This window comes from Zalophus californianus, chromosome 4 (assembly GCF_009762305.2).
Source record: "Zalophus californianus isolate mZalCal1 chromosome 4, mZalCal1.pri.v2, whole genome shotgun sequence".
NCBI lineage: Eukaryota > Metazoa > Chordata > Mammalia > Carnivora > Otariidae > Zalophus > Zalophus californianus.
The window spans coordinates 96,003,275-96,030,239 of NC_045598.1; the positions used below are offsets into that span (position 1 = coordinate 96,003,275).

The window sequence follows — 26,965 nt, forward strand, 5'->3', positions numbered from 1 at the left end:
ACTGTGCTACATCACTGTTTCCACATTTAATTTAGCACTATTAAAAGGGTGGTCAGATATCCAGGTCCCGACCATCCACCAGAAGATTTTCTGGTTGTAAATTACTTTCATGTTTGCCATCTCTGATTGGTAAGGTAACAACACTTGTTTTTTTGTATTTTTGGCTCTAATTTAGAACAAAACGTGAAAATAACATACAGATGGAATTTTTTTTTTAAATCTGTATTTTATAGACACCAGAAGAACATGAATTGGAGACTGGAATCAAATCAAAAGAAGCTCGAAAGTACATTTTTAATTGTTTAGATGACATGGCTCAGGTGAGTATAGAAGGTTTCAGGAAGCCTGATATTTATATATCTCTTAATCAGAGACACATTTCCATTGATTAGTTATATTAAAAATAGATTCAATCTGTTATCTTCTAATATGTTTTCATTTTTTAGAGATAAAAGTTCATTAGTATTCTGCCATGTATTAAAAGAACATTTGAATACTAACCAAGGATACTTTTAGAATTTTGTGTTTCTCCCTTGCTTTTGCTTAACTGGTCTTTTTGTCTGTCAGTATTTTGAAATATTATTTTGAAGATTTCTTTACTGTCCATTTTCTCTGCTAAATAAATACTTAAGAGGTAACATTAATTGAGTGCATATTGTGTTCCAAAGTCTGCTTAAATGCTATACTTATTATGTCATTTAATCTTTTCAACAATAGAAATTTTTATATTTAAGTAATAATAATTGCTTTCACTTGTTCATCCAAATTTTGAATGAAAAGACTCATTCAGCTTTATTCTACCAACACACTCTACCAAATTGAAGATTTTATTTAGACAGCATAAGAAGAGTTTCCACTTGTGAAAATGATTTTTCTGTAATAAAAAGAATTTCCTCAGGTTTTTCTCTTGAGATCTGTTATCTATCTATTATTCATATGCCTAGTATCAACATTAAAGGTTAAGTCATGAAGTATAATATTTCTGAATTTTCCTTGGAAGGTGAATATGTCCACAGACTTGGAGGGAACGGATATGTTGGCAGAGAAGGCGGATCGAAGAGAATATATTGATTTGTTAAAAAAAATGCTAACAATCGATGCAGATAAGAGAATTACTCCTCTGAAAACTCTTAACCATCAGTTTGTGACAATGACCCACCTTCTGGATTTTCCACATAGCAATCAGTGAGTATGGTCTGGGGCATTTGCCATGATGTGGTCCGGTGTTGTTACCATGTTACAGCTAAACAGAACAATCACATGAGCAGCAGCCTTGGTACTTTCATATTTGCCTCACTGATGCTTTCCTTTCTCATTGAAAAAATCATGAGATTAAATATAAGATGTATGCCTTTTCTCTTTATGGTTATAAAAACTCTGGATTCATTTTATCTAAATATACTTGGGGAAAAATGTTGATCCATATTCATCTTGAGTTTTTTGTTGTCTGTTTAAATCTCAGCATTCATTTTACTGAATCTTTAATCTCTTTTTTCAGTGTTAAGTCCTGTTTTCAGAACATGGAGATCTGCAAGCGGAGGGTTCACATGTATGATACAGTGAGTCAGATCAAGAGCCCCTTCACTACTCACGTTGCCCCAAATACAAGCACAAATCTAACCATGAGCTTCAGCAACCAGCTTAATACAGTGCACAATCAGGTATTCAGTAAATGATTTTGGAAAGTCAAACCTAAGAGGGGTAGAAACTAGTAAGAGTGCAGTTTGAGGTAAACCAGTTTTTGCTTTGGTGATCGTGTTGGTTCTTATGAATTTCCTGCATAGCAAAAGTGATGGAAGACCAGGTGGACTGATGATACCTACCAGTCATGTGCTGCCAAAAACTAAATACAAAGGCCTAATCCAGGCCCTCACAGTCTTCGCATAGTCCCATAAACGGACCATAGCTATTGTACTACCTACTGCTGTTAGTTGTACTGACTTTAGCCTCTGACTTTCTCTATTGGGAAGATTTTATATGTCTCATTACATGTGTTGAAGGGTGTTTCCAATAATTTTTTTCTCTATTGTACGTTAGATCCTCAGAACTTATTCGTCTGTAACTGCAAGTTTGTACCCTTTGATTACCTTCGCCCAATTTTCTCTCCCACCTTCTGCCCTGTCCCTAGCAACCACCAGTCTACTCACTGTTTCTTTGATTTCAGTTTGGTGTCTCCAGTAATTTAAGAGTGGTTTTGCATTTGTTTGCCAAACAGTGATACTTAACATTTGTTATTGAAGATGTGAGCTTCCTAATTTCTTAGTTAGGTCTACTTTTAAAAGGAGATTTGGTGGTATTTCACATCCAGCAACTTTTTTGTACAGAAGGAAGAGGTAAGGGTTTATTTGAGGCTGTCCTCAGTCAGTACAGGACTGTTTTTTATTCTGTGTTTTCTTATTCAACCTTATAGTATGCCTTAAATTTAGAGATTGGGAAGATTTCTTAAGCAGAGAGTTATTTCAGGGACAGTTAATACTACATTTTAAAACTTTAAGTTTTTCTGGGTAGATTCTGCATGTGTAAAAATACTGTTATTTCCACTTTATGCCAGTATACAGCTATAATCCTTTTGTTTTTAGGCCAGTGTTCTAGCTTCCAGTTCTACTGCAGCAGCTGCTACTCTTTCCCTGGCTAATTCAGATGTCTCACTGCTAAACTACCAGTCGGCTTTGTACCCATCGTCTGCAGCACCAGTTCCTGGAGTCGCCCAGCAGGGCGTGTCCTTGCAGCCTGGAACCACCCAAATTTGCACTCAGACAGATCCGTTCCAACAAACATTTATAGTATGTCCACCTGCTTTTCAGAGTAAGTGGGGAAACTCCTGTATCAAATGGTATCATATCAGAGCCACAGATTTTGCTTTAGGCAGTTCCTTAGTAGGTATCTAGTTGTTTAGTTTTGATCTCTGACAAGTTTAAACTCTGCCTCTGAATATGAAGATAACTGAAATTAACAAAGTGGATTTACCCTTTTTACATTGATTATGTATCTAATTATGGTACTGTCTGACACATTATGGGCGTTCAATTAACTTCTCTTATTTGAACTGCCCTGATATCAATTTCTTGCCCACTGAGACCTTGTACCAATGTCCTATATCTTGTTTAAGTATGTATCTCTCAATATGCAGAAATATTAAGCTTGAAGAAATTTGTTGTAAACAGAAATTCTATATTGAATCTTATTTCCTTTATCATTCCACTATTAAAATTAGCATTCCAAATAAAAGGTAATTTTATTCTACAATGTAAAAATTATGCTTAAGAATATGGAAACCTCATGAGTTACATTCAGAAATAAAAATTATTATTTATTGAACTGAAAAATTCTACAAGCGGAGGTACTTGTATGGGGAGTGCATTAAGTTTATCTGCTTCAGCTTATGAATCATATTGTTCCTTCAAACTCCTATCAACAGAGGAACAGAATAGCTGAAGAAAGAGGCTCTGACCCCATGTGTTGCAATAAAATTTAAATGTTCACATTCCCATCCTTCCTCATTTTTTTCATTATTGTTCTGTAATTTAGTCTGTCCTGTTCCTTTTTTTCTGAAATATGGGAAATGTGTTTATTGATAAGGTGAGCCATATAAAAGGTTAAATTATTTTAAGGATATTTTCTGACAACACACTTGACTTTCCCAACAGAAAGTCGTTGTCAGTACCCTGTGGTAATAAATCAGGATTCAGGCTCGTCATAGTACTTTACAGTAGAAGCAGGTAGCATTTTTATCTTTTTACTTAAGTTACTTATTGACTGTGACTCTTTTGTTTGTTTGGTTTCTGACAGAGTCGGAGCAAGCAGGAGGAAAAGAGGGGCTAGGGGAAACTGAGAGATTACCGGGAGGACAGGAGAGCGATAGCGATGTAAACCAGGGAGAGACCACAGGGAGAGCGGAGGAGCAGATACCAAACCCGTAAATGCATATTTAGCCTAACTTACCAAATAATTTTCTGCATATGCTACATAATAGTAAATTCTATACTTTGGGTTGTCGTATGTCGAGTGATTCTTCTACTGAATTTAGCAGACTAGCCACCCTCCTCCCCCTCACCTTTTCCAAAGTGAGTCTCACGGGAACAGTTTTCAGATGTGGGACTCTGAAGTCTTCTGCTGCTTCTCAGATGATATTTATAAGATGAAGCAGGACTTTTTGGTTCCCTTAGTAAAACAAAATGTAGACTCAGTGTAGAGGGGAAAAGTGGTGTAATTCTTTTGCTGTAATTAGCTATAAGTTTTGGAAATTTTTTTCTATTTAGGAAGTCTGAATAACCTGAGGAGTTAGAGCAAATTATATAATTTCCAAACAAAAGGGAGTTTTTAAGTTAATGAGGATGAAAATAGCTGATATGTATTACTACATGCCAGATAATGTTCTGTTTGTACATGTATTAATTCATCCTCAACAAACAACCCTAGGAAGTGGGTAATGCCATTATGCCCGATGTCATTATATCCCATTATAGATGAGAAAATTGAACCTGATTCTCTCATCTGCCCAAAGTCTTAATAACTAGTTAGTGGTAGAACTGGGGTTTGAATCCAGGCGGTGGGGTTTTGAAACATGCAGTACCACCTCTTAGTATTTAAACTCAGCTATAAAGGTTGTCAGTGGTTTGCCAGCCGCAGCCATATGCTGGTTTCTGCCCAGCAGTCTTCTATTCCAGGTTGCCTCCTTTTCTTTCACCATCTGTTTTTTTACAAGATACTATACTTAGAAGAAAATTGACCCTCATCAATTAGACAGTTCTTTCCATAGTTCCATGGTTTTTTATTTAATGGGTTGTATTCAACAAAAATCAAAGTTTGAATCATTTCCTAGTTCAGGGCTCAGGGAGAACCTTCCAAAAGTGTTGCCTTTGTTAATTCTTTTTTTCCACTTGTAGTTTCCTGAAGAAGCAAGTGTAAATAGCTTAACTGGTGTGGCTTAGCCTAAATTATGAAAGCAATCTAATGCTTATTTAGTTACATTTGTAGGTCAGTACTATAAATAGTACTTTCTGTACTATTCCAGTTGACCAAAATAGATACACATTTTACTCAGTGGTAACTATCATTTTGTAATTTTGTCCCCTTTTACTTTATTATCTTGGAATGTATAGGTGAACTTCTATCATGAACATTTCTTCCTAAATTTTACTTGCCTTTGCCCTTTGTTCCTGCCCATTTCTAGGAGACTATTACAATAATGTTGTCTTGTAGTTGGCCATGAGTCCTGGGCATTTAGACAAGAATTTTGATGTTGCTTAGCTATTTTATTAGCTAGCATTGCCTTATGAAGAACGGCTGGCAGATTTTTTTTTTTAATCTGGATATCTGGATTTGTGTTACCTTTTATTTTTATATAAGTAGCACTTTTTAAAAAAGTTATTATTACAGTATTTTAATTCCAATTTTACTAGTCTCTCTTACTTTATGTATTTCTGGATTGTGTTTTCCAGTATGACATCTTACTGCTAAAATACTTGTAAATCACTGAAATGGAAAATTGGAGGACTTGCTGAAAACCACAGTGTTAGAGTTGAGGAGTTATGCTTTTTGGTAGTAATATTAAGAGAAATTAGTTGGTGATAGCTTAGAAAGTATCACTGAAGAAGTATTCTAATTAAAATAAAATGTTTGTGTCCCACTTAACAAAACTTCAGTCATTAGTGAATTAGAGAAACTTCTGTTAGTGGGTAATAGAAACTTAAATTCTCCACATTGAAGGTTTTGATAGGGCAAGTTTAAAAGAAAGTTTTGAAGTCTCTCTTCTCGACTCTTGGCAAAAGGGAGAACTGTCTTGAGCCCCTTTTTTCCCCAGAATAAGAAGTTCCCATTTGGAGGAAACATTCATTCAGCATTTGTGCCCAGAGCAAGGCAGCAAAAATTAGCTGTGCATTAGTTGTAAAAGAGAAGGCTGTCAATGGCAAAGGCAGATTCCTAAAATAAGTAGAAAAAAAGTGTTTCTGTAAACCAAAATACCTATTTTTTAAATATTTTTATCCTGGGTTATAATTTCTTCAGTTCACATACTAGTTAAAGATAAAATGTGGGGCGCCTGGGTGGCTCAGTTGGTTAAGCGGCTGCCTTCGGCTCAGGTCATGATCCTGGAGTCCCGGGATCGAGTCCCGCATCGGGCTCCCTGCTCAGCAGGAAGTCTGCTTCTCCCTCTGACCCTCTTCCCTCTCGTGCTCTCTATCTCTCATTCTCTCTCTCTCAAATAAATAAATAAAAAATCTTAAAAAAAAAAAAAAGATAAAATGTGTAACTAAATTGTGAATTTTTTGAGGAGTAGGGTAAAACATCTTAAAATATTCTGAAAGGGTAACTTAGATGATAAATAATGATAATTTTTTCTTAACTAAGAGTCATAATTAACCAAAAGTTATTATTTTAAGTCTTTGCTTTTAATAGATTGCATGTAAAAAATACAAGTTTTTTTCCCCCTAATGGATTAAAAGGTGAATGTAACTTAGTAAGTATAGGCTTTTTGTTTGCTTTTGCATATGCTATTAAGGGGAATGGGATGGGTGTTATATTTTAAGTGTTGTAGCATAAAAAAAGTTTCTTTTTAATTCCCTTAAACCATCCCTTCTTGTATCAAACATCTTCCCATGAATTTAACCTGAGAGAGCCAAACCAGTCTCCCTTTTCTTAAGTCCCTAGACTTCTATGAAATTCCTATGTCACATGTCTAGAACTAACCTGGGTGGTGGATGGTTTGAACAGAAAAGCTAAAAACAAAAAAACCGTAAGCAAACCACAGACCTAGCAAAGCAATTTAACTGTGGTGTTGTTTTCTACAGCTGGACTACAAGCAACAACCAAGCATTCTGGATTCCCTGTGAGGATGGATAACGCTGTGCCGATTGTACCCCAGGCTCCAGCTGCTCAGCCACTGCAGATACAGTCAGGAGTTCTGACACAGGTAAAAGCCATAGCAGCTTGGATACTCAGTATTGCGGAAGCGCTGCTGAGATGCAGATATTTTGTCCTAGAAGATGGTATTTGCTTTGACTGTAAGATCTTTCTTGGTTATGATTCAGTGGACTTAAAAGGAAACATCTATAGAGAAATGATTGCTCATTCCTAACACTGTTGCATGTCTGACAGTGTCTTCCTTAGACTTATAGGATAAATACCCAGACCTTGAGAAATTGTGTTTTGAGTAAATTTACTCAGACTTTGTGGGATGTAGTTAATTTTTTATACACATGTAACAGCATTTTGATTCTAAAGATAAAGTGTTCCCCATTTGTTCCCTTTAGTGTCCCCTTTGCTCACTCTTTCAGAATGATATCATGACAGAGAGGCTGGATCATATCAGGATGTCTCTTCAAGTATTATATTCCTTCACTCTGTGTGTTTAACTGAGCTATAGAAAGCCTTAAAGCTTTCTACCTGCCACAGGACATGCAACTAAGATGGGCAAGAAAATCATGAAAGACTCTTACAAGCAACAGATACTGTATTTTCAGTTCTGTGCATAAATGTTTGTGGCCCGTGACACAGAGGAAATTTGGAAGCCCAAAACTCTTCTTTTGGGAGTAGGAGGAAGAGGAATTCTTAATACATGCCTTTGTTAACTGAGTTTTGTAGAGCCGATCCTCTGAATCTGGCCCAAGAAGGATTCCTATATTTGATTGCCTTAGGCCCTTGACATTTGACCTAGTGGGCTGATGCCGTGCAGAGTTGAAGGGGAAAGTTGTGTTTTTACGTGCATTTTAGGTGATACGAAATTCCTACTTGTTGGTAATATCTTGGGGGGAATGAGAACCCTTCTGAATCCAGATAACCTGCCTCCGTGTTTGTTTCACTCACCTGCCTAATCTACGTTGCAGGGAAGCTGTACACCACTAATGGTAGCAACTCTCCACCCTCAAGTAGCCACCATCACACCGCAGTATGCGGTGCCCTTTACTCTGAGCTGCGCAGCCGGCCGGCCGGCGCTGGTTGAACAGACTGCCGCTGTACTGGTAATTCCCCTCACTTGATTGTGTTACTAACGGAGTTTCTTTGGTTTCTTTCTTTTTTATTTTTTCCTGTTTGTTTTTGTCCTGTTTCCTTCTGGTTTTCTCATTTTTCAAAAAAAAGTTTTTTTTTAACTTAGTCTTTGCAGAGGGCATGGAAGCATGTGCCATCTTGTGGCTGTGTTCTTGCTACATCTTTAATGTCTCATTGTTTTCCTCCCCAACATTTGCTGAAGCACTGTTTGACTCTGATATTCAGTGTGACTCTGTAAGGAGCCAGATCCCTTTATTCTTCTTTGCCAGCTAGTGTGATAAAAGCTCTTGGTGTAGCCTCAGAAGAGCTTCAACACTGTATCTGTTTTCTGCCCTTTTACCCTCTGATCCTTGAGAATAAAGGAAATGGCCTTTAGTTTGGCTCTGCTGCAGGTATCCGGATGGCCAAAATTTGAACTCCTTGGAAAGTTAGCTTCCTTCTTTATTTGCTATTTTAAGCTTCGAAAATTTTTGTGCATGTAGAAATGTTAAAGATGCTCCTATTTTATTGCTTTATCAGTTGATGGTAACTTTTCTTCTAAGAACATGTGAAGATAACTCTGCCACTCATGATCAGTGGCAGCTTACATCTTCCATTTAAAGATGGTCCCTTTAGAATCTTTTTAGATCATATTTCATTTGTTGGTTGAGATAAAACGTGGACTCATTTTTAGGGGTTTATGGAGAAATTAATGACTTTACCAATAGGTCTTTATACAGAGATGAAAATATGGCCGAAAACCCTTATGCAAATACAATACCTTTGTCACTAAAAGTCCTGGGGAAAAGTTACTAAGTACAGCAGCAAATGTAATAGTATGGGGCTTAGAGGTAGAAAAAACAAATAGGACCTCGAGGTGTATTTCAGGATTTGTACCCTTCAGGGTGGTCTTTGGATGTGTTTTGGTTTATTTGGGGGAGTTAGAATTGTTTATTGGACAACCAGCATTTCATTATTTAAAAATTTAAAATTAGGTAAGCATTTGAAAACCTTATGGATACTATTGAATACTGATATCTACGTCTTTTGAAGGGGCTTTTAAAAAATTGCCTTTGTTGTCTCTCAAGGACTCATGTTGAGTGTAAACACTTCCAGAAACATACTTTGGTTGTTAGAATTTGTTTGGTTTTTAGTTTAAAAGCCTTTGTCACCTCCAAATTAATTGTATCATGAGCATAAAACCTGAGTGCAAGGGAGTCAGATATATTTCCAACTTGATTGATCCAAGCCACTGGTTTTAACTTGCTCACCTGTAGTTTTGAGAATGTTAGTTGATACTTCTCCTTTGCTGCTTTTGTTAAGTTTGCACTAGTCATTTGCTAAGCTTTGCATATTTTTGTTCTTCCTCTGTCAAAACAGTTCGTCGCTTGGAACGCCAGATTTCTGCCTCACGTTGGAATGTTATTTCTTGCTCTGTATTAAACTACATGCTTTGTCTTGTGCAGGTGTTGGCTTATGGAAAGACGCATGGTGTGACTTAACATACTTCTCTTATTTTTTGTTTTGTTTCATTTTGTTTTAAATTCTGCTTATGGTAGCAGACGTGTTTGCAGTTTCTCTGCTTTGAAGGCTTCTTGTTTGGAACCGGTATTTGTAACAAGTGGATCTGTTACTTGCAGAAATATTTTTAAAACAGTGTGTTGATGGCCTTGCAGTTTGAAATTCAAGAAAGAACCATATGTACCCAAGCATTGTAGGTGATTGTACTGTAGAATTTAAGTTTAAAAAGGAAACTTTCAAATCTGTTCCCATTTTTTCAGAAAATGCCAGAATTTCTGTAAAAAGTTAGAAAACATATTTGTTGCTGTCTATTGCAAGTGCTTGTTAAAAACTAGAAACGTAGTGATTAGTTTTTATGTTGAAGTATGTTTCTATAAATGATACGTTAAACATTATATTTTAGGTAACTATTAAAAACAAAATATGGTGCTCCCTGCATCTATTTTGGAAATATTTTACTTACTGCCTTATTTAATTCTATCATATGGCTGTATATGATGAAGTTAGCTTTCTCTTACTGGCATACGCTTGTTTGCCAAAGGATTTTGGCCTTTGGTCATCCACATCTGTCTCCATGTTCCAAGTTCTACCCTTTTAAAAAGGCACAATTCTCCCCTTTGTTTTATGGGTTGAATTGACCTGATGTCTTAACTGATTGGCACTTCAATTTTAAAATTCCTATTTTTAATCTCAAGGGAGCTGTCTTCACTCTTTCTAGGTGTATTTTTAGAATCGTTGCAAAAATGATACTCCATCATTTAACCAGAGCTTACCTCTGAACTTTTCAGACTCTTTGACTCTGCAGTATAAGAGAGAAACTCTTAACCACAGGGATCTTCTTTTCTTTAATACCCTGGTGGTCATGTTACAGAGGTGGCCGAGAAAAAGCAGCATATTCTCTTTCCCTGTTCATAAGACTTGTAACTTTGAGCCCCTCTGACTTTTCTTTTTGATCTCTGCAAGTTAACAATCTACAAGCAACTTCTTTTAAGATATGAATTTTTCTTTCATCTGAAAAACAAAAGAAAAAGCCAAGAATGAGTCAAGTCTGGACCTTTTTGTGTGTGTTTTCCTTACAGCAGGCTTGGCCTGGAGGAACCCAACAAATTCTCCTCCCTTCAACTTGGCAACAGTTGCCTGGGGTAGCTCTGCACAACTCTGTCCAGCCCACAGCAGTGATTCCAGAGGCCATGGGCAGTGGCCAGCAGCTCACAGACTGGAGGCAAGTACCCTGTGTTCCTCTCTGGGAGATGTGCAAGGGCAGATCCCCTAGGGTAGGAGTGCTTGATGGTTTGGTCAGACTGGGAAGAATATAAAGGAAAGGGGAGCTGTATCTGTGTTTCAGATTCTTTAAGAAAACCCTGATCGGGCTAGGAGATGGAGTAATGAGAAAACTTGGAATATAGGGAAACAATAGATTCTGAGATCAGGAATCATTTATTTGGGATTTAAAGAAAGGCTTAGGCATTAGAAACCATGCAATGAAAACTTACAGCCTTGTCATCCAGGTGCCCAACTTAAAAAATAAAACGCAGCTCTGTTTGGTTGTTTTAATTGCTTTTAATACCTGTTCGGTCCTAATTTCCCAGCGGTTTAGGCATTCAGTCTTCTCTGTGTCTTTCTGTTGGTACAGGAACGCCCACTCTCATGGCAACCAGTACAGCACTATCATGCAGCAGCCCTCCTTGCTGACTAACCACGTGACACTGGCCACTGCTCAGCCCCTGAATGTTGGTGTTGCCCATGTTGTCAGACAACAACAATCCAGTTCTCTCCCTTCAAAGAAGAATAAGCAGTGTGCTCCGGTCTCTTCTAAGTAAGTCTCTGTTAGAGCTGGTAGTTAAAGCTGCCAGTTTGACAGAGATGTTGCTAGCATTTAAAGTGCCGTGGTATAGACCCTTTTGGTGTGAAGCAGCGAGTAGCTGCCGAATTGAGCTAACCTTTTCACTTGGACATGCATGCCAGGTGTGTCCTGGTTATGCAAATCCTTTCTCTCTGCTGCCACTTTGAATCCCGGCCATCTTTAGGCCAATGTGTTTGTTTTCCTGCCGCCATTACGGAGGGAAATTTAACCGTGGAATAAAGGGCATACAAAAATAAAATTTATGTTGTATTTTAGGGTTCTTGTCCCTGGTGGAAACCCTGGTTAGAGCGGTTCGTTTAGTTTTTATTGGAACTTCTATAGTTAAGTGTTGTATTGACTTAATGGTTAGGTAAAAAGGAATCAAAGAACAAGTTGGGAAGAGTTCTGGGGGAAAAGATGGATAGTTGTGGGGACCGAGGACTGAACGGTCTTTTTTGTGACCTTTTTCTACAGGTCTTCTCTGGATGTTCTGCCTTCTCAAGTCTATTCTCTGGTTGGGAGCAGTCCTCTCCGTACCACATCTTCTTATAATTCCCTAGTCCCTGTCCCAGATCAGCATCAGCCAATCATCATTCCAGATACTCCCAGCCCTCCTGTGAGTGTCATCACCATCCGCAGTGACACTGATGAGGAGGAGGACAACAAATACAAGCCCAGTAGGTAAGACAGGTGGATGGCTCCTTGGCTCGGTGGCTCCTAACCTTCATCTTAGACTCTTGGTTTCAGGCAAGTGGTCCAGTTTGGGCTCTGAAAGGAAGGACTGAAAAATGGTATTTTGGAAGCGTGGCCTCGGATGCGTGAGTCAGAACACTCAAGTTTCCATGACTGAGCAATGAAATCAGTCTTTTCAGATACATTCCCTAGAAGGGGGATATTAAGTTGCTTAATATTTAGCTGCTTTGGCTTGGAATGCACATTATACCACAGACATGATTCCCTGCCTTTAAGGACCTTTAGAGTCTGAAAATAGATGCCATAGCAGAAGCACATAAAAACAATAGTTAATTGGAAAAGTTAGTAGATAGGAGGAAGCCTCTTTGGAAGAGGTGCAACTTTAAGTATGGTCTGAAAGTTGAGGAATGTAAATACCAGATAATTTCCTCTTATTTCAGCACCTTAATCCAAGTTCTTAACTGGGCAGTTAACCAAGAGAGAATGGATACATTTAAGAACTGTTACATACACCTCTCTCTTAGTGGGAACATAGTTAATTGCTTTGATTGTTCTGTGTTATATTCTTCCCTGGACCTTTGGTCCTAGGCATAAAGGAGAGGGAATAACCCCACATTTACCTGAGGAGGTAGGATTCACATATGACAGTAGCTGAGAAGACTTTGCAGAGTTATATATAAATGAAGTTTAATGACCTGAAAGAGCAGATTTAGAATGAAGTACTTCAAAAGAGCTATTTACAAATGATATTTACAGTTACAAAATGGTATTTACAAATGGGATGTAGACTTGAAACTAAGTATTGCAAGTGGTTTCTGAATGGATTTGGGAAAGAGAAAAGGTGAACTTTCCAGTGAGGAAAAGTGACCATGGAGTGGCAAAAGTTGTATAACCAGCAGGATTGCTTTGACTGGAGCCAAGTCTCTTTTAAAATCAGGAAAAATTAAAGTTAGGAAGATGGAGTTCCGTTTGTGAAGGAACATTTAAAAAAAAAAAAAGTATGGCGAGAAGTTTGATTAGACATACTAAGGAACCATTTATATAGTCTAGCAGGATGATACGGGGAATACTACTGAAATGACCGTGAGTGGAAATGGCTGAGCGGCAACGTGGAAGAGTTGTTAGAGCTGTGTATCTGGCAGCATTCTGTCCCGGCTTGAATCCTGTCTTCACCACTTAACCACCTGTGTGACCTTGGCTGAGTGTCTTAATCTCTCTGTGCTTCAGCTTCCTCATCTACAAAATGGGGGTGATAGTACCTACTTCACAGAAGTGTTGTGAGGATTTGGTGAGACCTATGCGTAGTGTAAGAATAGTGCCTGATGCATAATAAGCACTGAGAAGTCCGCCGCCGCTAGTATTATTCTGTCGCCGTCGTCATCCTTGTCATCATGGGAGACCAGAGATCATCAAAGAAACATTGCTAAAAGGGGGTTGAATTTTCATGTATTTTCTTCTCCTCAGCTCGGGCCTGAAGGCGAGGTCTAACGTCATCAGTTATGTCACTGTCAACGACTCTCCAGACTCTGACTCTTCCTTGAGCAGCCCGTATTCCACTGATACCCTGGGTGCTCTCCGGGGCAATAGTGGACCCCTTGTGGAGGGGCCCGGCAGAGTCGTGGGGGATGGCGCTGGCACCCGCACCATCATCGTGCCTCCACTGAAAACTCAGCTTGGCGACTGCACTGTAGCAGCCCCAACCTCAGGTGAGCATCTTCACAGCCGCACGTGAATTCTTCGTTGCTGTGTGTGTGTCCTTAATGTGTCACTATAATCTGCTTAGGTAGATTATATGGTAGTGATGGTAGCGACCAGTTACTTAATTCAGAAATCAATTCCTTGTGATGTGAAATCATTTTTGGCAATCAGTGTATCTTACTATGTTTATTTTGTTTGGATTAACGTAGACGTGAATTTGTAGTCTCAGAAATGTACTCAGTTTTGATGGGAGAAGACAGACAAGAGCTGTTGTACCGCAGGGAGAATTAGCAGGCAAATTTTTTTTGGCACAAGTGATTCAAATTTGACAATCCAGAGTGAACAGGAACTAATACTATTAAAAATGACTGCAAACTTTTTTGTTTTTGTTTTTGAAAACAGTATGTACTTAGATATTTTCTTACCCAGTGTCATAGCAGTAATACTTTTGTGGTTTTATCATCAACTTAGATACCTCCATCTTTTTTGCTGTTAGATGCTGGGCTTAGGCTCCCCAGTTCAGTTATCAGGTAATGCTAGCTGCAGTAACAAGCCACAGACCTCCCTGGCTTGACATACTAGAAGTTTGCTTCGGGCGCCTGGGTGGCTCAGTCATTAAGCGTCTGCCTTCGGCTCAGGTCATGATCCCAGGGTCCTGGGATCGAGTCCCACATCGGTCTCCCTGCTCCACGGGAAGCCTGCTTCTCCCTCTCCCACTCCCCCTGCTTGTGTTCCTGCTCTCGCTGTCTCTCTCTCTCTGTCAAATAAATAAATAAAATCTTTAAAAAAAAAAAAGTTTGCTTCTTACTCACATGACTTCCCAGTGCTAGTGCTCCTGGTTGGTGGGCCTGCAGTGAGGCAGGGATCAGAGCCCAGGGATCCTCAGCCTCCAATGAAAAGAAGAAAGAGTTTGGAGGAGGGACACAGATTTCTTTACCTCCCAAGCCCTGGAAACAGTGCAGACTAATCCCATGGCCCCACCTAGAGGCTCGGGGGCCCAAGAAGTGGAGTCCTTGTCTAGGCAGCTGTTTTCCAGTGGCAACTCTGTACACCAGAGTAGGGGGAGCATGAAATTTTGGTGTAGTGTAGCCGTCTGTGCTGTACTGACATAAAGTAGTGTTCTACTATGAATTATGTTACTGCCGGAGACATGAACAGGGCTCTGATTTCAGATATCGTGTTAAGCTTCAGTGCGGTTCTCCCCCTCAGAACTGGGCAGCTGTCCCATTGCAGACAAGGCAGAACTTCCTGATGCCAGGCTCCTGAAGAGCGTCATTAGGAGCTCTGTCCATTGTTGGGTCCAAAGAATAGAGGCTACTCCACAAATCATTGAATAAATGCTTCCGTTTTCCTAGTAGGACCACAGAGGAAGCGAACCTTGGAAATTGATCTTGCTTATATCCAACTGCTCTGCAGTTTCTTAGAATTTGAAGATCGTGAGTGCCCAGCAGGATCTAGTCGTGCCTTCTTTTGAAGCTCCTTTGACACCTAAATGTCCTCAGTATTACCAACATCTTACTCAGCTTCCCATTGTCATTTTTATACTTGTTTAACCCCTTCCTACATAAAACTCTAGGCCCCTTGGGGGTAGGGACTGTGTCCCACTGGTGTTTGTATTTCCAGTAGTGCCTTGCACATACAAGAGACTGGATAAGATTTACTGAAGTGAATCTTTCGAAGATCCTTTATGGAGCTTTGTAGCAAGACAAAAGAAGTGGGTTGTACAGTTTTTGTTCCTCTGGTGTAAATGTAATTGAGGAACTAAGATAGACATGAAACCTTAACTCTTGCAAACCTCATACAGATGTGGACTGATGAATATGATGCCATCTGAGCTTTAGCTGAGGCCACTCATAACTGACTACGGTCTGACCCTTTTTTAGGTCTCCTGAGCAGTAAGACCAAGCCAGTGGCCTCCGTGAGTGGGCAGTCATCTGGATGCTGTATCACCCCCACAGGGTGTCGAGCTCCACGCGGGGGGACCAGCGCAGCACAGCCACTCAACCTTAGCCAGGTAAGCGCCAGGCGCTGCTGCCTTCTGTTTGGGGCCCTCCCTGTTGTCACTCTCTGGAGAGCCCCGCTTCTGGCTGGACTGCTGAATAAAGCCAAATGAAGCCCCTTTTGTGTCAGACCGTTTGGTGTTCTATGGCCTGCGTCATCCCTGCACGTCCTGTGTCCCTTTATTCCTTCTGTAAGTGTGTTGAGGGTGCCCATTCCAGGTTTTCCTTCAGACCTCCCTAGTCTTTCCTGGAAGATTAGAGAAATGTCTGGAATTTAGAGAGAGCCTCGGGTGCTTTAGTCCATACCTGCTTCTGTATCACCACATGCTTTGCTACCGGATCCTCTTGCTTCACCTCCCAGGTCATAAGTAGCGAGCCTCACACCGATTACTTGAGGGCAAGAGACAGTGCAAAGCTTTGTGGCCACTTCATCAGCTGGTTCGAGTCCTGTGTGCTGGCTTGCGCCTGAGTTCCCCCCCGCCCACCACTGTGTGATCTGTTGGGGTGGGGAGGGACACTGTTCTGTCTGTAAAAGGGGCACTATTCACTCTTTCTTCGGCTGAAATTCTGCTACTTGTATGATGTCTACCGGTATTAAGAAAGTGTAAATATGAGGGTGTAACTGAGTGTGTGAGTGAGTGTGTGTGTGTGTGTGTGTGAGAGAGAGAGAGAGAGACAGCACAGGCAAGTGCAAATGTCAGTTCGAGTTAGTGCATGTGTTTGAGGCTCCACAAGTCAAGAGGGATATGAAGAACTTAGAGGAGAACAAAAGAAAACAATGGCAAGAAAGAAAGGTTAGGAAAAATTCAAATTCCCTGGCGCCAGAATAGGGTGAGTTTGAGTCAACAGTTACTAACTTGCAGGAGTGGGTAACCCTGTGAACTCTTGATTCTCCCCTCCCCCTTGCCCCTGTCATACTTAAAAGCAAACTGCTGCTATCTGGGCCGGGTTAGGATCTGTTCTGCCAAGAGGTGGAGGGATGGAGGCTGACTTCTGACGGCATTGCCAGTCTGGGAGATTTCTGTGCTATGGCAGCCCAGGAACAGTACAGGTTAGAACCTCAACTCTCCACTTGGTCTTTGGTGCCCCGAACCAGGACGACCTCAAGGTTCCTCACTCCCTTCTTCCTCCTTCCAGAACCAGCAGTCATCGTCAGCTCCAACCTCGCAGGAGAGAAGCAGCAACCCTGCCCCCCGCAGGCAGCAGGCGTTTGTGGCCCCGCTCTCCCAAGCCCCCTACGCCTTCCAGCATGGCAGCCCACTACACTCGACGGGGCACCCACACCTGGCCCCAGCCCCTGCTCACCTGCCGAGCCAGCCTCACCTGTATACGTATGCTGCCCCCACCTCTGCTGCTGCATTGGGCTCCACCAGCTCCATTGCTCATCTCTTCTCCCCCCAGGGCTCCTCAAGGCATGCTGCAGCCTATACCACCCACCCTAGCACTCTGGTGCACCAGGTCCCTGTCAGTGTTGGGCCCAGCCTTCTCACTTCTGCCAGTGTGGCCCCTGCTCAGTACCAACACCAGTTTGCCACCCAGTCCTACATTGGGTCTTCCCGAGGCTCAACAATTTACACTGGATACCCACTGAGTCCTACCAAGATCAGCCAGTATTCCTATTTGTAGTTGGTGAGCAGAGGGAGGAGGGGTCATGGCTGCCTGTTCCTGGCCCTGAGTTCTTAATAACGGGCTATGACGAGCTCCTCCCTTAAGCCCCTCTTGAAACTCCTTAGCCAGCAACTTGTTCTGCAGGGGCCCACTGAAGCAGAAGGTTTTTCTCTGGGGAACCTGTCTTAGTGTTGACTGCATTGTTGTAGTCTCCCAAAGTCTGCCCTATTTTTTAATTCTTTATTTTTGTGACAGCATTTTTGCTATTTGAAAGAGTTCAGATGCCTATCTTCTGCAGTTACCAAGGAAGAGAGATCGTTCTGAAGTTACCCTTTGAAAAATATTTTCTCTCTGACTTGATTTCTATAAATGTTTTTAAAAAAACCAAGTGAAGCCCCTCTTTATTTAACTTTGTTTTATTGTAATTGCTGGTCAGAGGAAAAATGCTGATAGAAGGATTTGAAATCCGGTAATAAGTGAGAAAAGAAAAATCACCACTTTTTGCTTGTTTGAAAACCAAGAGTTAATGGCCTATTTTAAGAGCAGCTTACACAAGTCTGTATCTGACTATCAGGCATTTCTCCTCTCAAAATTTTACCTTTCTTATGGGACATTAGACTTACAGTGTTTTAGTTTTGTTTTCGTGTCACGTTATACTTACTGGGCAATTGTTATTTTTGCAAAACTGGTAATATACTGCTCTGTGTTACTCTTGGGATTCTCTCAGTTGCTCCTGTGTTTATTGTAAAGTAGTGTTAAAAAGGCAGCTCACCATTTGCTGGTAACTTAGTGTGAGAGAATCCATACCTACCGTGAAAGCACTAGGTATTACTCTTTTTAAATGAAGTACCGTGCATTCTTCTTAAGTTATTTTTTAAAAGTCTTTCTCTCTTTCTCTGATTCAGCTTAAATTTTATTATTGGAAAAGCCATTAAGGTGGTTATTATTGTATGGTGGTGGTTGTCTTATTATATGCAAAATCTCTCTGTATTATGCGATACTGGTATTGATGAGCTTTGCCTAAAGGTTGTTGGCATTGGTGAGCTTTGCCTAAAGATTAATATGAATTTTCAGTAATACACCTCTCTCTCTCTTTGCCTCATCTCTCCCTTCTGTTCTATGTGATTTATTTGGGGAGAAAGCTAAAGAATCTGAAACCAGATAAGAACGTTGTGTATAGCTTTTATACTTTAAAGTAGCTTCCTTTGTATGCCAGCAGCAAATTGAATGCTCTCTTATTAAGACTTATACAATAAGTGCATGTAGGAATTGCAAAAAATATTTTAAAAATTTATTACTGAATTTAAAAATATTTTAGAAGTTTTGTAATGGTGGTGTTTTAATATTTTGCATAATTAAATATGTACATATTGATTAGAAAAATATAACAAGCAATTTTTCCTGCTAACCCAAAATGTTATTTGTAATCAAATGTGTAGTGATTACACTTGAATTGTGTATTTAGTGTGTATCTGATCCTCCAGTGTTACCCCGGAGATGGAATGGATGTCTCCATTGTATTTAAACCAAAATGAACTGATACTTGTTGGAATGTATGTGAACTAATTGCAATTATATTAGAGCATATTACTGTAGTGTTGAATGAGCAGGGGCATTGCCTGCAAGGAGAGGAGACCCTTGGAATTGTTTGCACAGGTGTGTCTGGTGAGGAGTTGTTCAGTGTGTGTCTCTTCTTCCCTGTCTCCTCCTTCCCTTATTGTAGTGCCTTATATGATGATGTAGTGGTTCATAGAGTTTACAGTGAGCTTGCCTTAGGATGGACCAGCAAGCCCTTGTGGACCCTAAGCTGTTCACTGGGATTTATCAGAACAGGATTAGTAGCTGTGTCGTGTAAATGCATTGTTGTCAGTTTCCCTGCCTTCATTGAAAAACAGCAGCTTTTCTCCTTTAGCACCACGTCTACCCCTTTCCAACCCAGAATCTCAGCCTAGTTCTCACAGAAGCATTTTCCCCATGTGGCTCTCTCACGGCGCATTGCTACCTTGCTTCTGTGAGAGTTTGGGAAGCAGGTGAGAGGAGTCAAGCCAACATGAAATATGTGGTGGTTTTCTTTTTCTTTAAAGTATGTGCAATCACTTTTAGAATGAAATTTTTCTTTTCCTTTTCCCATGTGGCAGTCCTTCCTGCAAATAGTTGCCATTCCTAGTAAAATATTTGCTTGTTGAAAAAAACATATAACAGATCTGTTTATACCAAAGAGCCTATTGTATTGCTTACCATGTCCCCGTACTATGAGGAGGAGTTTTGTGATGCCGCTGGTGACAGGGAACTCACAGGAAGGTTTCTGAGCCGGTGAAGAATATTAAAAAGGAACCAAAGCCTGTTGAGTCATCAGGCTTTTGAGGTTTCTTTTTAACAACTTGAATATTCTTGGGGCTGTGAAATTGTCCTTGTACTCTCAGCTCCTGCATGGATCTGGGTCAAGTGGAGGGTACTGGGGATGGGGATGTTCCTGCCCATAAAAGATTTGGGGGAAGAAGGTTAACTCTAAGATATAGAAGTGTTCCATCTGAATTGAAAATTATGTACTTGAGGGCTAAGTCTAGGACTGGTTCTTTGTAGAGATGGCGTCAAGGAGGTGCAGGATGGAGATGGGAGATTTCATGGAGCCTGGTCAGCAAGCTCTGTACCGGGTTGGACACCGAGGAGCTGTCAAGGTATTTGGAGTTTCTTCATTGTAAAGAGTAAGGGCTTCCACGATGGGGCAGGTAGTACAGTCAGTCAGTACAGCCTACCAGGAACATGGTGGTGTTTTCTGCTTTTTCTTTTTTTCTTTTTTTTTTCCTGTGGTCACTCTCCTGAGTTCGGTTTGCACCGCTGTATTGGTAAGGATACCCAAGCAGTTTGTATGGTTTCCGTCACTAGTGTTACACAGTTTTCTGGTCAGCGCGTGTGATCGTTGTGTTTCCCTTTTTTGCCAAGCATATTTTGATTTTCTTGTTCAAAGGCAGACCTAGTTTCTAGTAGAAACATTTTTTTGTTCCTTATCTTTCCTCTACAAGGGGTAAGATTTGTTGTTTTTGTAACAAACGAGATGCAGGAAAAACAATACAAAACACTCCCCTCCTGCCTCCCTGTCCAATAAGTAGATAACCACTTAAGATGCGAGTCTTGTAACTTCATGGGGAAAAGACAATACCAAGAGTGTGTATTGTTACCTGAAACATCCTTACTAGCAGTGTATGGCTTGAAGAGTTTTAGAAATTTTCAGCCTTAGTCTGCAAATTGGCATTTCAAATTTACCAAGATAAAAATCCATCTGTGTCCGCTCAATGTGTATGTGCTCAATGTGGCTTTAGATTCTGTCCCTGGGGCTTAACATTGCCAGCCCTGACAGGATGGGGGGAAGCCCTGCGAATTCAGTGAGCGGCGGCCTAACCTCAGACCAGCTTAAGGCTTTACGTCCTTTCAGAACTTGCATTTCCAGCTTCTCCCCTTCAGGGTGAGAGAGAAAGTGGAGAAGGTTTAAGTACAGCCACTCTGGGCTCATTGGGACACTTGATCACTCCAGAGTTTTAATAGCTCCCAGGAGAGGGATACTGCTGTCAGTGCTCAGCGCAGATACCAGCCCCAGGAATAAGAACTCCCATTTCAAACAGTTCTGGCCATCCATCGTCCTCCACTAGAGGGGCTCAGCTTGACTGCCCTTAGCCAGGCAAGCACAGTAATGTGTGTTTTATTCAGCATTATTATGCAAAAACCCACTGGTTAGGTTGGTTGGTTTTAGGATAGGAAATGAAATTGCCTCTCAGTGACAGGAATGGCCCAAGCCTGCTTCCTGTTTTTTTTGTTGTTGTTTATTTTTTTAAACGGATGGTGCAGCATGTCTACATGGTTGTTTGTTGCTAAACTTTATATAATGTGTGGTTTTGATTCAGCTTGAAAAATAATCTCACTACATGTAGCAGTACATTATATGTACATTATATGTAATGTTAGTATTTCTGCTTTGAATCCTTGATATTGCAATGGAATTCCAACTTTATTAAATGTATTTGATATGCTAGTTATTGTGTGCGATTTAAACTTTTTTTGCTTTCTCCCTTTTCTGGTTGTGCGCTTCCTTTTACAACAAGCCTCTAGAAACAGTTTCTGAGAATTAATTGAGCTATGTTTGTAATGCAGATGTACTTAGGGAGTATGTAAAATAATCATTTTAACAAAAGAAATAGATATTTAAAATTTAATACTAACTACGGGAAAAGGGTCCATTGTGTAAAACATAGTTTATCTTTGGATTCAATGTTCGTCTTTGGTTTTACAAAGTAGCTTGTATTTTCAGTATTTTCTACATAATATGGTAAAATGTAGAGCAATTGCAATGCATCAATAAAATGGGTAAATTTTCTGATTCATGTGGCTGTCTTTGACTTCTGTTAGAGGTTTACAAAGGGGATCAACAAATGGCATCTTTGGAGTGGCTAAATACATCGCATCTGAACACCAGTGGTGGGTTAGAGGCAAATCCATCTTTCATACAAATCTCCACAATGGAAATGAAACAGGGTTGGTAGAAAACACTTCCCAGGAAAGGAGTGTTCGGGCCCTAACTGAAGATCTCATCTGGTCCTGGCCCTTTGAAAGAGGCACAGCTTCTGACCCAGGATAACTAAACTTTGTTTCCTAGCATGTTCCAACAACCATCTGAAGTATCATAATGAAAATCAGAATCACCACAGCAGATGCTATTTTCCCCTCCTTTCAAGCTGCATTGTTTGAAGCACAGTCCTTTTGGAGAAGGACTCTGATTAGAGTTCTCTTGATTCTGAAGTGAAGAAAATTTCTCCTGATGAAGAATTAGAGATTTGTCTAATCGATCACTGCAGGTCCCTGAATAAATGCTATATATTCGTTTGGCTTCTTTTGACACATGTGTTTCAGGCCACATCTACCCTACAGTGGCCATTAATTCATTGTGGGGTTCTGCAGTCGTGGTTGGGGTATAGAAATGAGACGCATTTAGAAACACCGTTTTGGACCATAACCTAGAAATGATCAATAGGCTCTTCTCTCCCATTGGTGGGGAAGTCAGAACACATTTATTTGATTTAGACTGCAGCACATATATTTTTCAGATTCTTTTTTTCCTAAATAAATGAGGGTGAACTTACTGAATGTTCCCCAGGTTTGGTAAGAGAATATACCTAGAAGCGTTCAGGTAAGAGAAAGGCAAATAGAAAGGCTCTGCTATCAGTCTCACTTCCAGGTAATCAAGAATGAATTTAACTTGTCAATGATCTGGGTTTTTTTGCTATTTTTGTTTGTTTTTAAATCTCAGTTATATTCTCTTCCTTAGGCTAAATCAGAGAGAGATTGGGATAGCCCCTTAAGTAGTTGGGTAGTCTGTGGGGAAATCTGTGTTTTGATGATGAAAACCCCTGGTAAATTCAATCTGCTTGGCTTGCTTTGTGGAAATTTTCCACAGGACATGAGGTCTAAGCCTTGGTTTCCCTGTGAATCCTGAGATGACACCAGGTGCTTATCACAAGATGGCGCCAATGAGCTATAGAAGAAGGTAGTGCAGACTTGACCACTGTGATCTTTTCTCCCACCCCTTCCCCTCAAACCTCATCTCCCCTGCTTCCAGCTTCCACTGAACAAGGCAGAAAACAATTCATGCTACTATTGCTGGGGAAGGAAAAGATTAATGATGGATGTGTCTGAAGAAGCCAGCACTGGAAGGAAGCATGCATTCTCCTAAAACAGGAATAGAGTTTGCTGAGTGTACTCCGGGGCCCCTGCCTCCCGCTGCGAGCTCCTTTTTCTGGGTGACTGCCCAGAAGGCCTCTGCCCTGGGGTTTCATCTCCTTCCCCTCTCCCCGGGAGCCTACAGCCTAGGCGGGAGGTGGTTAAGGCTTCTTCTGGCTGCTCTGCCATAGGGCCATCTGTGTTTGATCAATCCAGGCGGAAAGGAGGGGGTGGGGGCTGTAAAGAGACCGTGAAAGCATTCCAGAGTAGTGAGAGAGTCCCGAGATCCAGAAAGAGAGAAGGCACCGCCCCCACCCTGCCTCCAAAGCGAAGCGGCGGGCTTGAGTGGAAAAGGCACAGGACTGCACGCTCCTACTCCGGCCCCCTTTCTCCCGCGGCCATGGGGCCCTGCACGCCTCTCCTTACCTTGTTCCTTTTGTCATGGCTGCGACCCCTTCAGGGACAGCAGCACCACCTTGTGGAGTACATGGAACGCCGACTAGCTGCCTTAGAGGTGAGTGACTTTTTTCCCCCCGGGCCAGGCGGGAAGGACTCCACATCTCCTGTTGATTCACCCAGTGTGTCAGGGATCTGGGGACATGACACGATGGGGCTCTGTGAGCACCAACAGAAAACTCTATCTTTTAAGAAGAGTATCCTTACAATCGCAAGCCCTCCTCTCCCCACGGCCACAGAGCCATTCCAAAGCAAACAGGCCTTTGTGTTTTACCCTGAGACGGCATGGAATAAGGGGACAGTGGACATGAGAGCTAGCATGGCAAGAAAGCATCTCAGGGTGAGCTGATGATTCTGTGAGAGTTGGAAGTTCCGAGAGAATCTGCAGCTTTCTGTCTTTTTAACAGTTTGAAGTCTGTGCCATTCCCGAGTTGAAATCTGTTCATTCCCAAGAGGAGAAGTATACAGTGGAGCAGAGACCCTTACTGCCCTCATGCACTTAGGCCGCCCCGGCGACTCAGAGGACATGAAGTGGGGGTAGAGGCCTAGGTGATCTGAGCCGGGCTTTTTGCACATTTAGCATCTCCGAACATCTGGTTTCCTTTCCGTGGGGGTTGAAGGGGAGTTGATGCCTGGCTAGTTTGTGCTCTTTCCCGTTCCTCACACCCTGGCTGGGCCTCTCCCTGCCTGGGAGTTGTAACGCTTCAGCCCCTCTCCTGGCCCCCATCCCTGCAGGAACGGCTGGCCCAGTGCCAGGACCAAAGTAGCCGGCATGCCGCTGAGCTGAGGGACTTCAAGAACAAGATGCTGCCGCTGCTGGAGGTGGCCGAGAAGGAGCGCGAGGCACTCAGAACCGAGGCCGACACCATCTCGGGCAGAGTGGACCGTCTGGAGCGGGAAGTTGACTATCTGGAGACCCAGAACCCAGCTCTACCCTGTGTGGAGGTTGATGAGAAGGTGACCGGAGGCCCTGGGATCAAAGGCAAGGGCAGAAGAAATGAGAAGTACGATATGCTGACAGGTAAGTGGTCCAAAAGCAGAGCCCTGACACTCTCAGGACCTGTATTCTGCCTTGGTTCTTTCCCATTTTTCTCCTTGTCCCGGAGGCCACTTTGGCGCGATCTCCTGGAATCCGCTTTAGGGGAATCTCTATAATGACAGGGCCATTGTGAGTGTTTCTGGGGACCCAGGCCTCTGTGGCACCTTTTTCCCTATCCTCCTTAAGAGTGGAGGCGTCCACTGGCAGATGCCCACTGCCCTCCAGATGGCCCACCCTGGGGGTTTCCCGCCGCGGGCATCTAACTCTTGCCCGTATTGCCTTGTCCTGTGCTTTTCTCCCTCCCCACCAGACTGTGGCTACACAATCTCTCAGGTGAGATCAATGAAGATCCTGAAGCGGTTCGGTGGCCCAGCTGGTCTGTGGACCAAGGATCCAATGGGGCCAACAGAGAAGATCTACGTATTAGATGGGACACAGAATGACACAGCCTTTGTCTTCCCAAGGCTGCGGGACTTCACCCTGGCCATGGCTGCCCGGAAAGCTTCCCGGGTCCGGGTGCCCTTCCCCTGGGTAGGCACGGGGCAGCTGGTGTACGGTGGCTTTCTTTATTACGCCCGGAGGCCTCCTGGAGGACCCGGAGGGGGAGGGGAGCTGGAGAACACCTTGCAGCTCATCAAATTCCACCTGGCAAACCGGACCGTGGTGGACAGCTCAGTATTCCCGGCGGAGGGTTTGATCCCCCCATACGGGCTGACAGCAGACACATACATCGACCTGGCGGCTGATGAGGAGGGCCTTTGGGCTGTCTATGCCACTCGGGAGGATGACAGGCACTTATGTCTGGCCAAGTTAGACCCCCAGACCCTGGACACCGAGCAGCAGTGGGACACACCATGTCCCAGAGAGAATGCTGAGGCGGCCTTTGTCATCTGCGGGACCCTGTACGTTGTCTATAACACCCGCCCTGCCAGCCGCGCCCGCATCCAATGCTCCTTTGATGCCAGTGGCACCCTGACCCCCGAGAGGGCGGCCCTCCCGTATTTCCCCCGCCGGTATGGGGCCCATGCCAGCCTCCGCTATAACCCCCGAGAGCGTCAGCTCTATGCCTGGGATGACGGCTACCAGATTGTCTATAAGCTGGAGATGAGAAAGAAAGAGGAAGAAGTCTGAGGACCTAGCCCTGGTTGGTGAATCTCTCTCACCTCTACACATTTCTGTCTGCACAACGCTTCCTGCTCCTTGTTGTCCAGATGTGGGCAACTTGTGCTTCGGGGCCTGTATCTGCAGCCAACGGAAGCCAAATTCTCATGGCCCCTCCGTTTCCTGTGGGACCTTAGATCTTCAGAGACCCTTTTAGAGATGAAACACAGACAGCCCTAAGTGGCCAGTGCCCTCCTGCCCCATGGCAATGAATTTCAGGCCAAAGACCATGCAGACCCAGAGCTCTGGACCCTCGTATGGGGGCAACCCCAGCAAATGGGCAACAGAATATTTCTTGCCTCAGTGTGAGTCCGGTGAGGGGAGAGGGTTCTAGGAGAAGGAGACTTTCCACTCTGGCTGTCTCCCTTCTCCCTTTAGTGCCCCGGGGAACAGGGCTTTCTCCACATCATTTTGTATTATTGCAACATTTTGCATTAAAAGGAAAATCCATGCTCCTCGCCTGTGTTTGTTTGGGGTGGCCCTCAGATCAGATTTCTCCCCGTGACCCTCCATTTTCCTCCTCCACCCCATTGCCACTCCTTAAGCCACATTGGGGACTTGGCTGGGCTCTCCTGCTGAGAGAGAGGGGACTTCTCTAGTTACAGGTTTTACCATGGGGCGCCTGGGGAAGCACACAATCCCGCCCCTTTAGGGGGCTGGCCGAGGGGCTTCCCTCCACAGCCGCCTCTCATCTGGGGTGGCCCTCCCAGAACCGCCCTTGGCCCCGCGCCCCTGGCTGCCAGCCTGGGGCCCAGGGGCAGAGTTTCCAATTCCAGTTCGCAGAGGGTTTGAACCAGAAAATGAATCCGAGTCGCACCGGAGCGCCAGTGTGAAGACCAGAGCCCCAAATGTGTTTTGGGAAAGGACTTCCGGTGTCACTTCTGAGGTGGACTCGGCCCCGGCCCCAGCCCCCACTGCCCTCTCCGGCTTGGGGCAGCCCGCGGGGCCCCGTTACACGGTTACACAATCGAGCTTGCTCTGAACCGCGCTGATTTTCTTGCTGCCACGGCGTCTGCGGTTTGAGCGAGGAGGAGGGGCTGTGACCGTGCCCCAGATGGGAGCTCTACCAGTTTCCCAACACATCCCTCCGGGCACCCCCACCACAGTCCTGGAACCTGGCTGAAGTCTGGCCAGGAGTCCTGGAAACTTAACCCTGTCCTGCCCTGGCCTCTGGCTCGGAATTCCAGGAGGCCATCCGGGGAAGGGAGAGGGACCAGGGAGAGGAAAACCCTGGCTTTTGGACCCCCACCCCCACCCCGTCCCTCGGAATGT

General features: G+C 42.9%; 2 protein-coding genes across 7 annotated transcripts in view; both read left to right on the forward strand.

Annotated features, from left to right (window-relative positions):
* The window catches only part of HIPK1 (homeodomain interacting protein kinase 1), a 49,362-nt gene extending 27,660 nt beyond the window's left edge, over positions 1–21,702 (forward strand). For 4 of the 6 annotated variants that reach the window (XM_027606249.2, XM_027606241.2, XM_027606217.2 and 1 more), the window contains 12 exons: positions 234–320; positions 1,001–1,185; positions 1,499–1,661; positions 2,580–2,805; positions 6,789–6,910; positions 7,824–7,958; positions 10,566–10,708; positions 11,120–11,302; positions 11,804–12,010; positions 13,487–13,728; positions 15,604–15,734; positions 16,858–21,702. In XM_027606249.2, the coding sequence (XP_027462050.1) occupies positions 234–320; positions 1,001–1,185; positions 1,499–1,661; positions 2,580–2,805; positions 6,789–6,910; positions 7,824–7,958; positions 10,566–10,708; positions 11,120–11,302; positions 11,804–12,010; positions 13,487–13,728; positions 15,604–15,734; positions 16,858–17,346 (2,313 nt within the window). In that variant the 3' untranslated portion in view covers positions 17,347–21,702. The remainder of the gene's footprint in view (positions 1–233; positions 321–1,000; positions 1,186–1,498; positions 1,662–2,579; positions 2,806–6,788; positions 6,911–7,823; positions 7,959–10,565; positions 10,709–11,119; positions 11,303–11,803; positions 12,011–13,486; positions 13,729–15,603; positions 15,735–16,857) is intronic. The other 2 variants (XM_027606232.2, XM_027606225.2) reach the window with 2 other exon arrangements.
* Positions 21,703–23,082: 1,380 nt separating this feature from the next.
* OLFML3 (olfactomedin like 3) lies at positions 23,083–26,148 on the forward strand. The gene is made up of 3 exons (XM_027613598.1): positions 23,083–23,551; positions 24,229–24,514; positions 24,843–26,148. The coding sequence occupies exons 1-3, from the start codon at positions 23,438–23,440 to the stop codon at positions 25,661–25,663; spliced, it is 1,221 nt and encodes a 406-aa protein (XP_027469399.1). The 5' UTR covers positions 23,083–23,437; the 3' UTR covers positions 25,664–26,148.
* The last annotated feature ends 817 nt before the right edge of the window (positions 26,149–26,965 follow it).

Bases quoted from the DNA above. Each gene is read 5' to 3' on its own strand.
- OLFML3 (XM_027613598.1), top strand. From the start codon at position 23,438: ATGGGGCCCTGCACGCCTCTCCTTACCTTGTTCCTTTTGTCATGGCTG. The intron at 23,552-24,228 runs GTGAGTGACTTT...CCATCCCTGCAG, and splicing joins GCCGACTAGCTGCCTTAGAG to GAACGGCTGGCCCAGTGCCA. The intron at 24,515-24,842 runs GTAAGTGGTCCA...CCTCCCCACCAG, and splicing joins GAAGTACGATATGCTGACAG to ACTGTGGCTACACAATCTCT.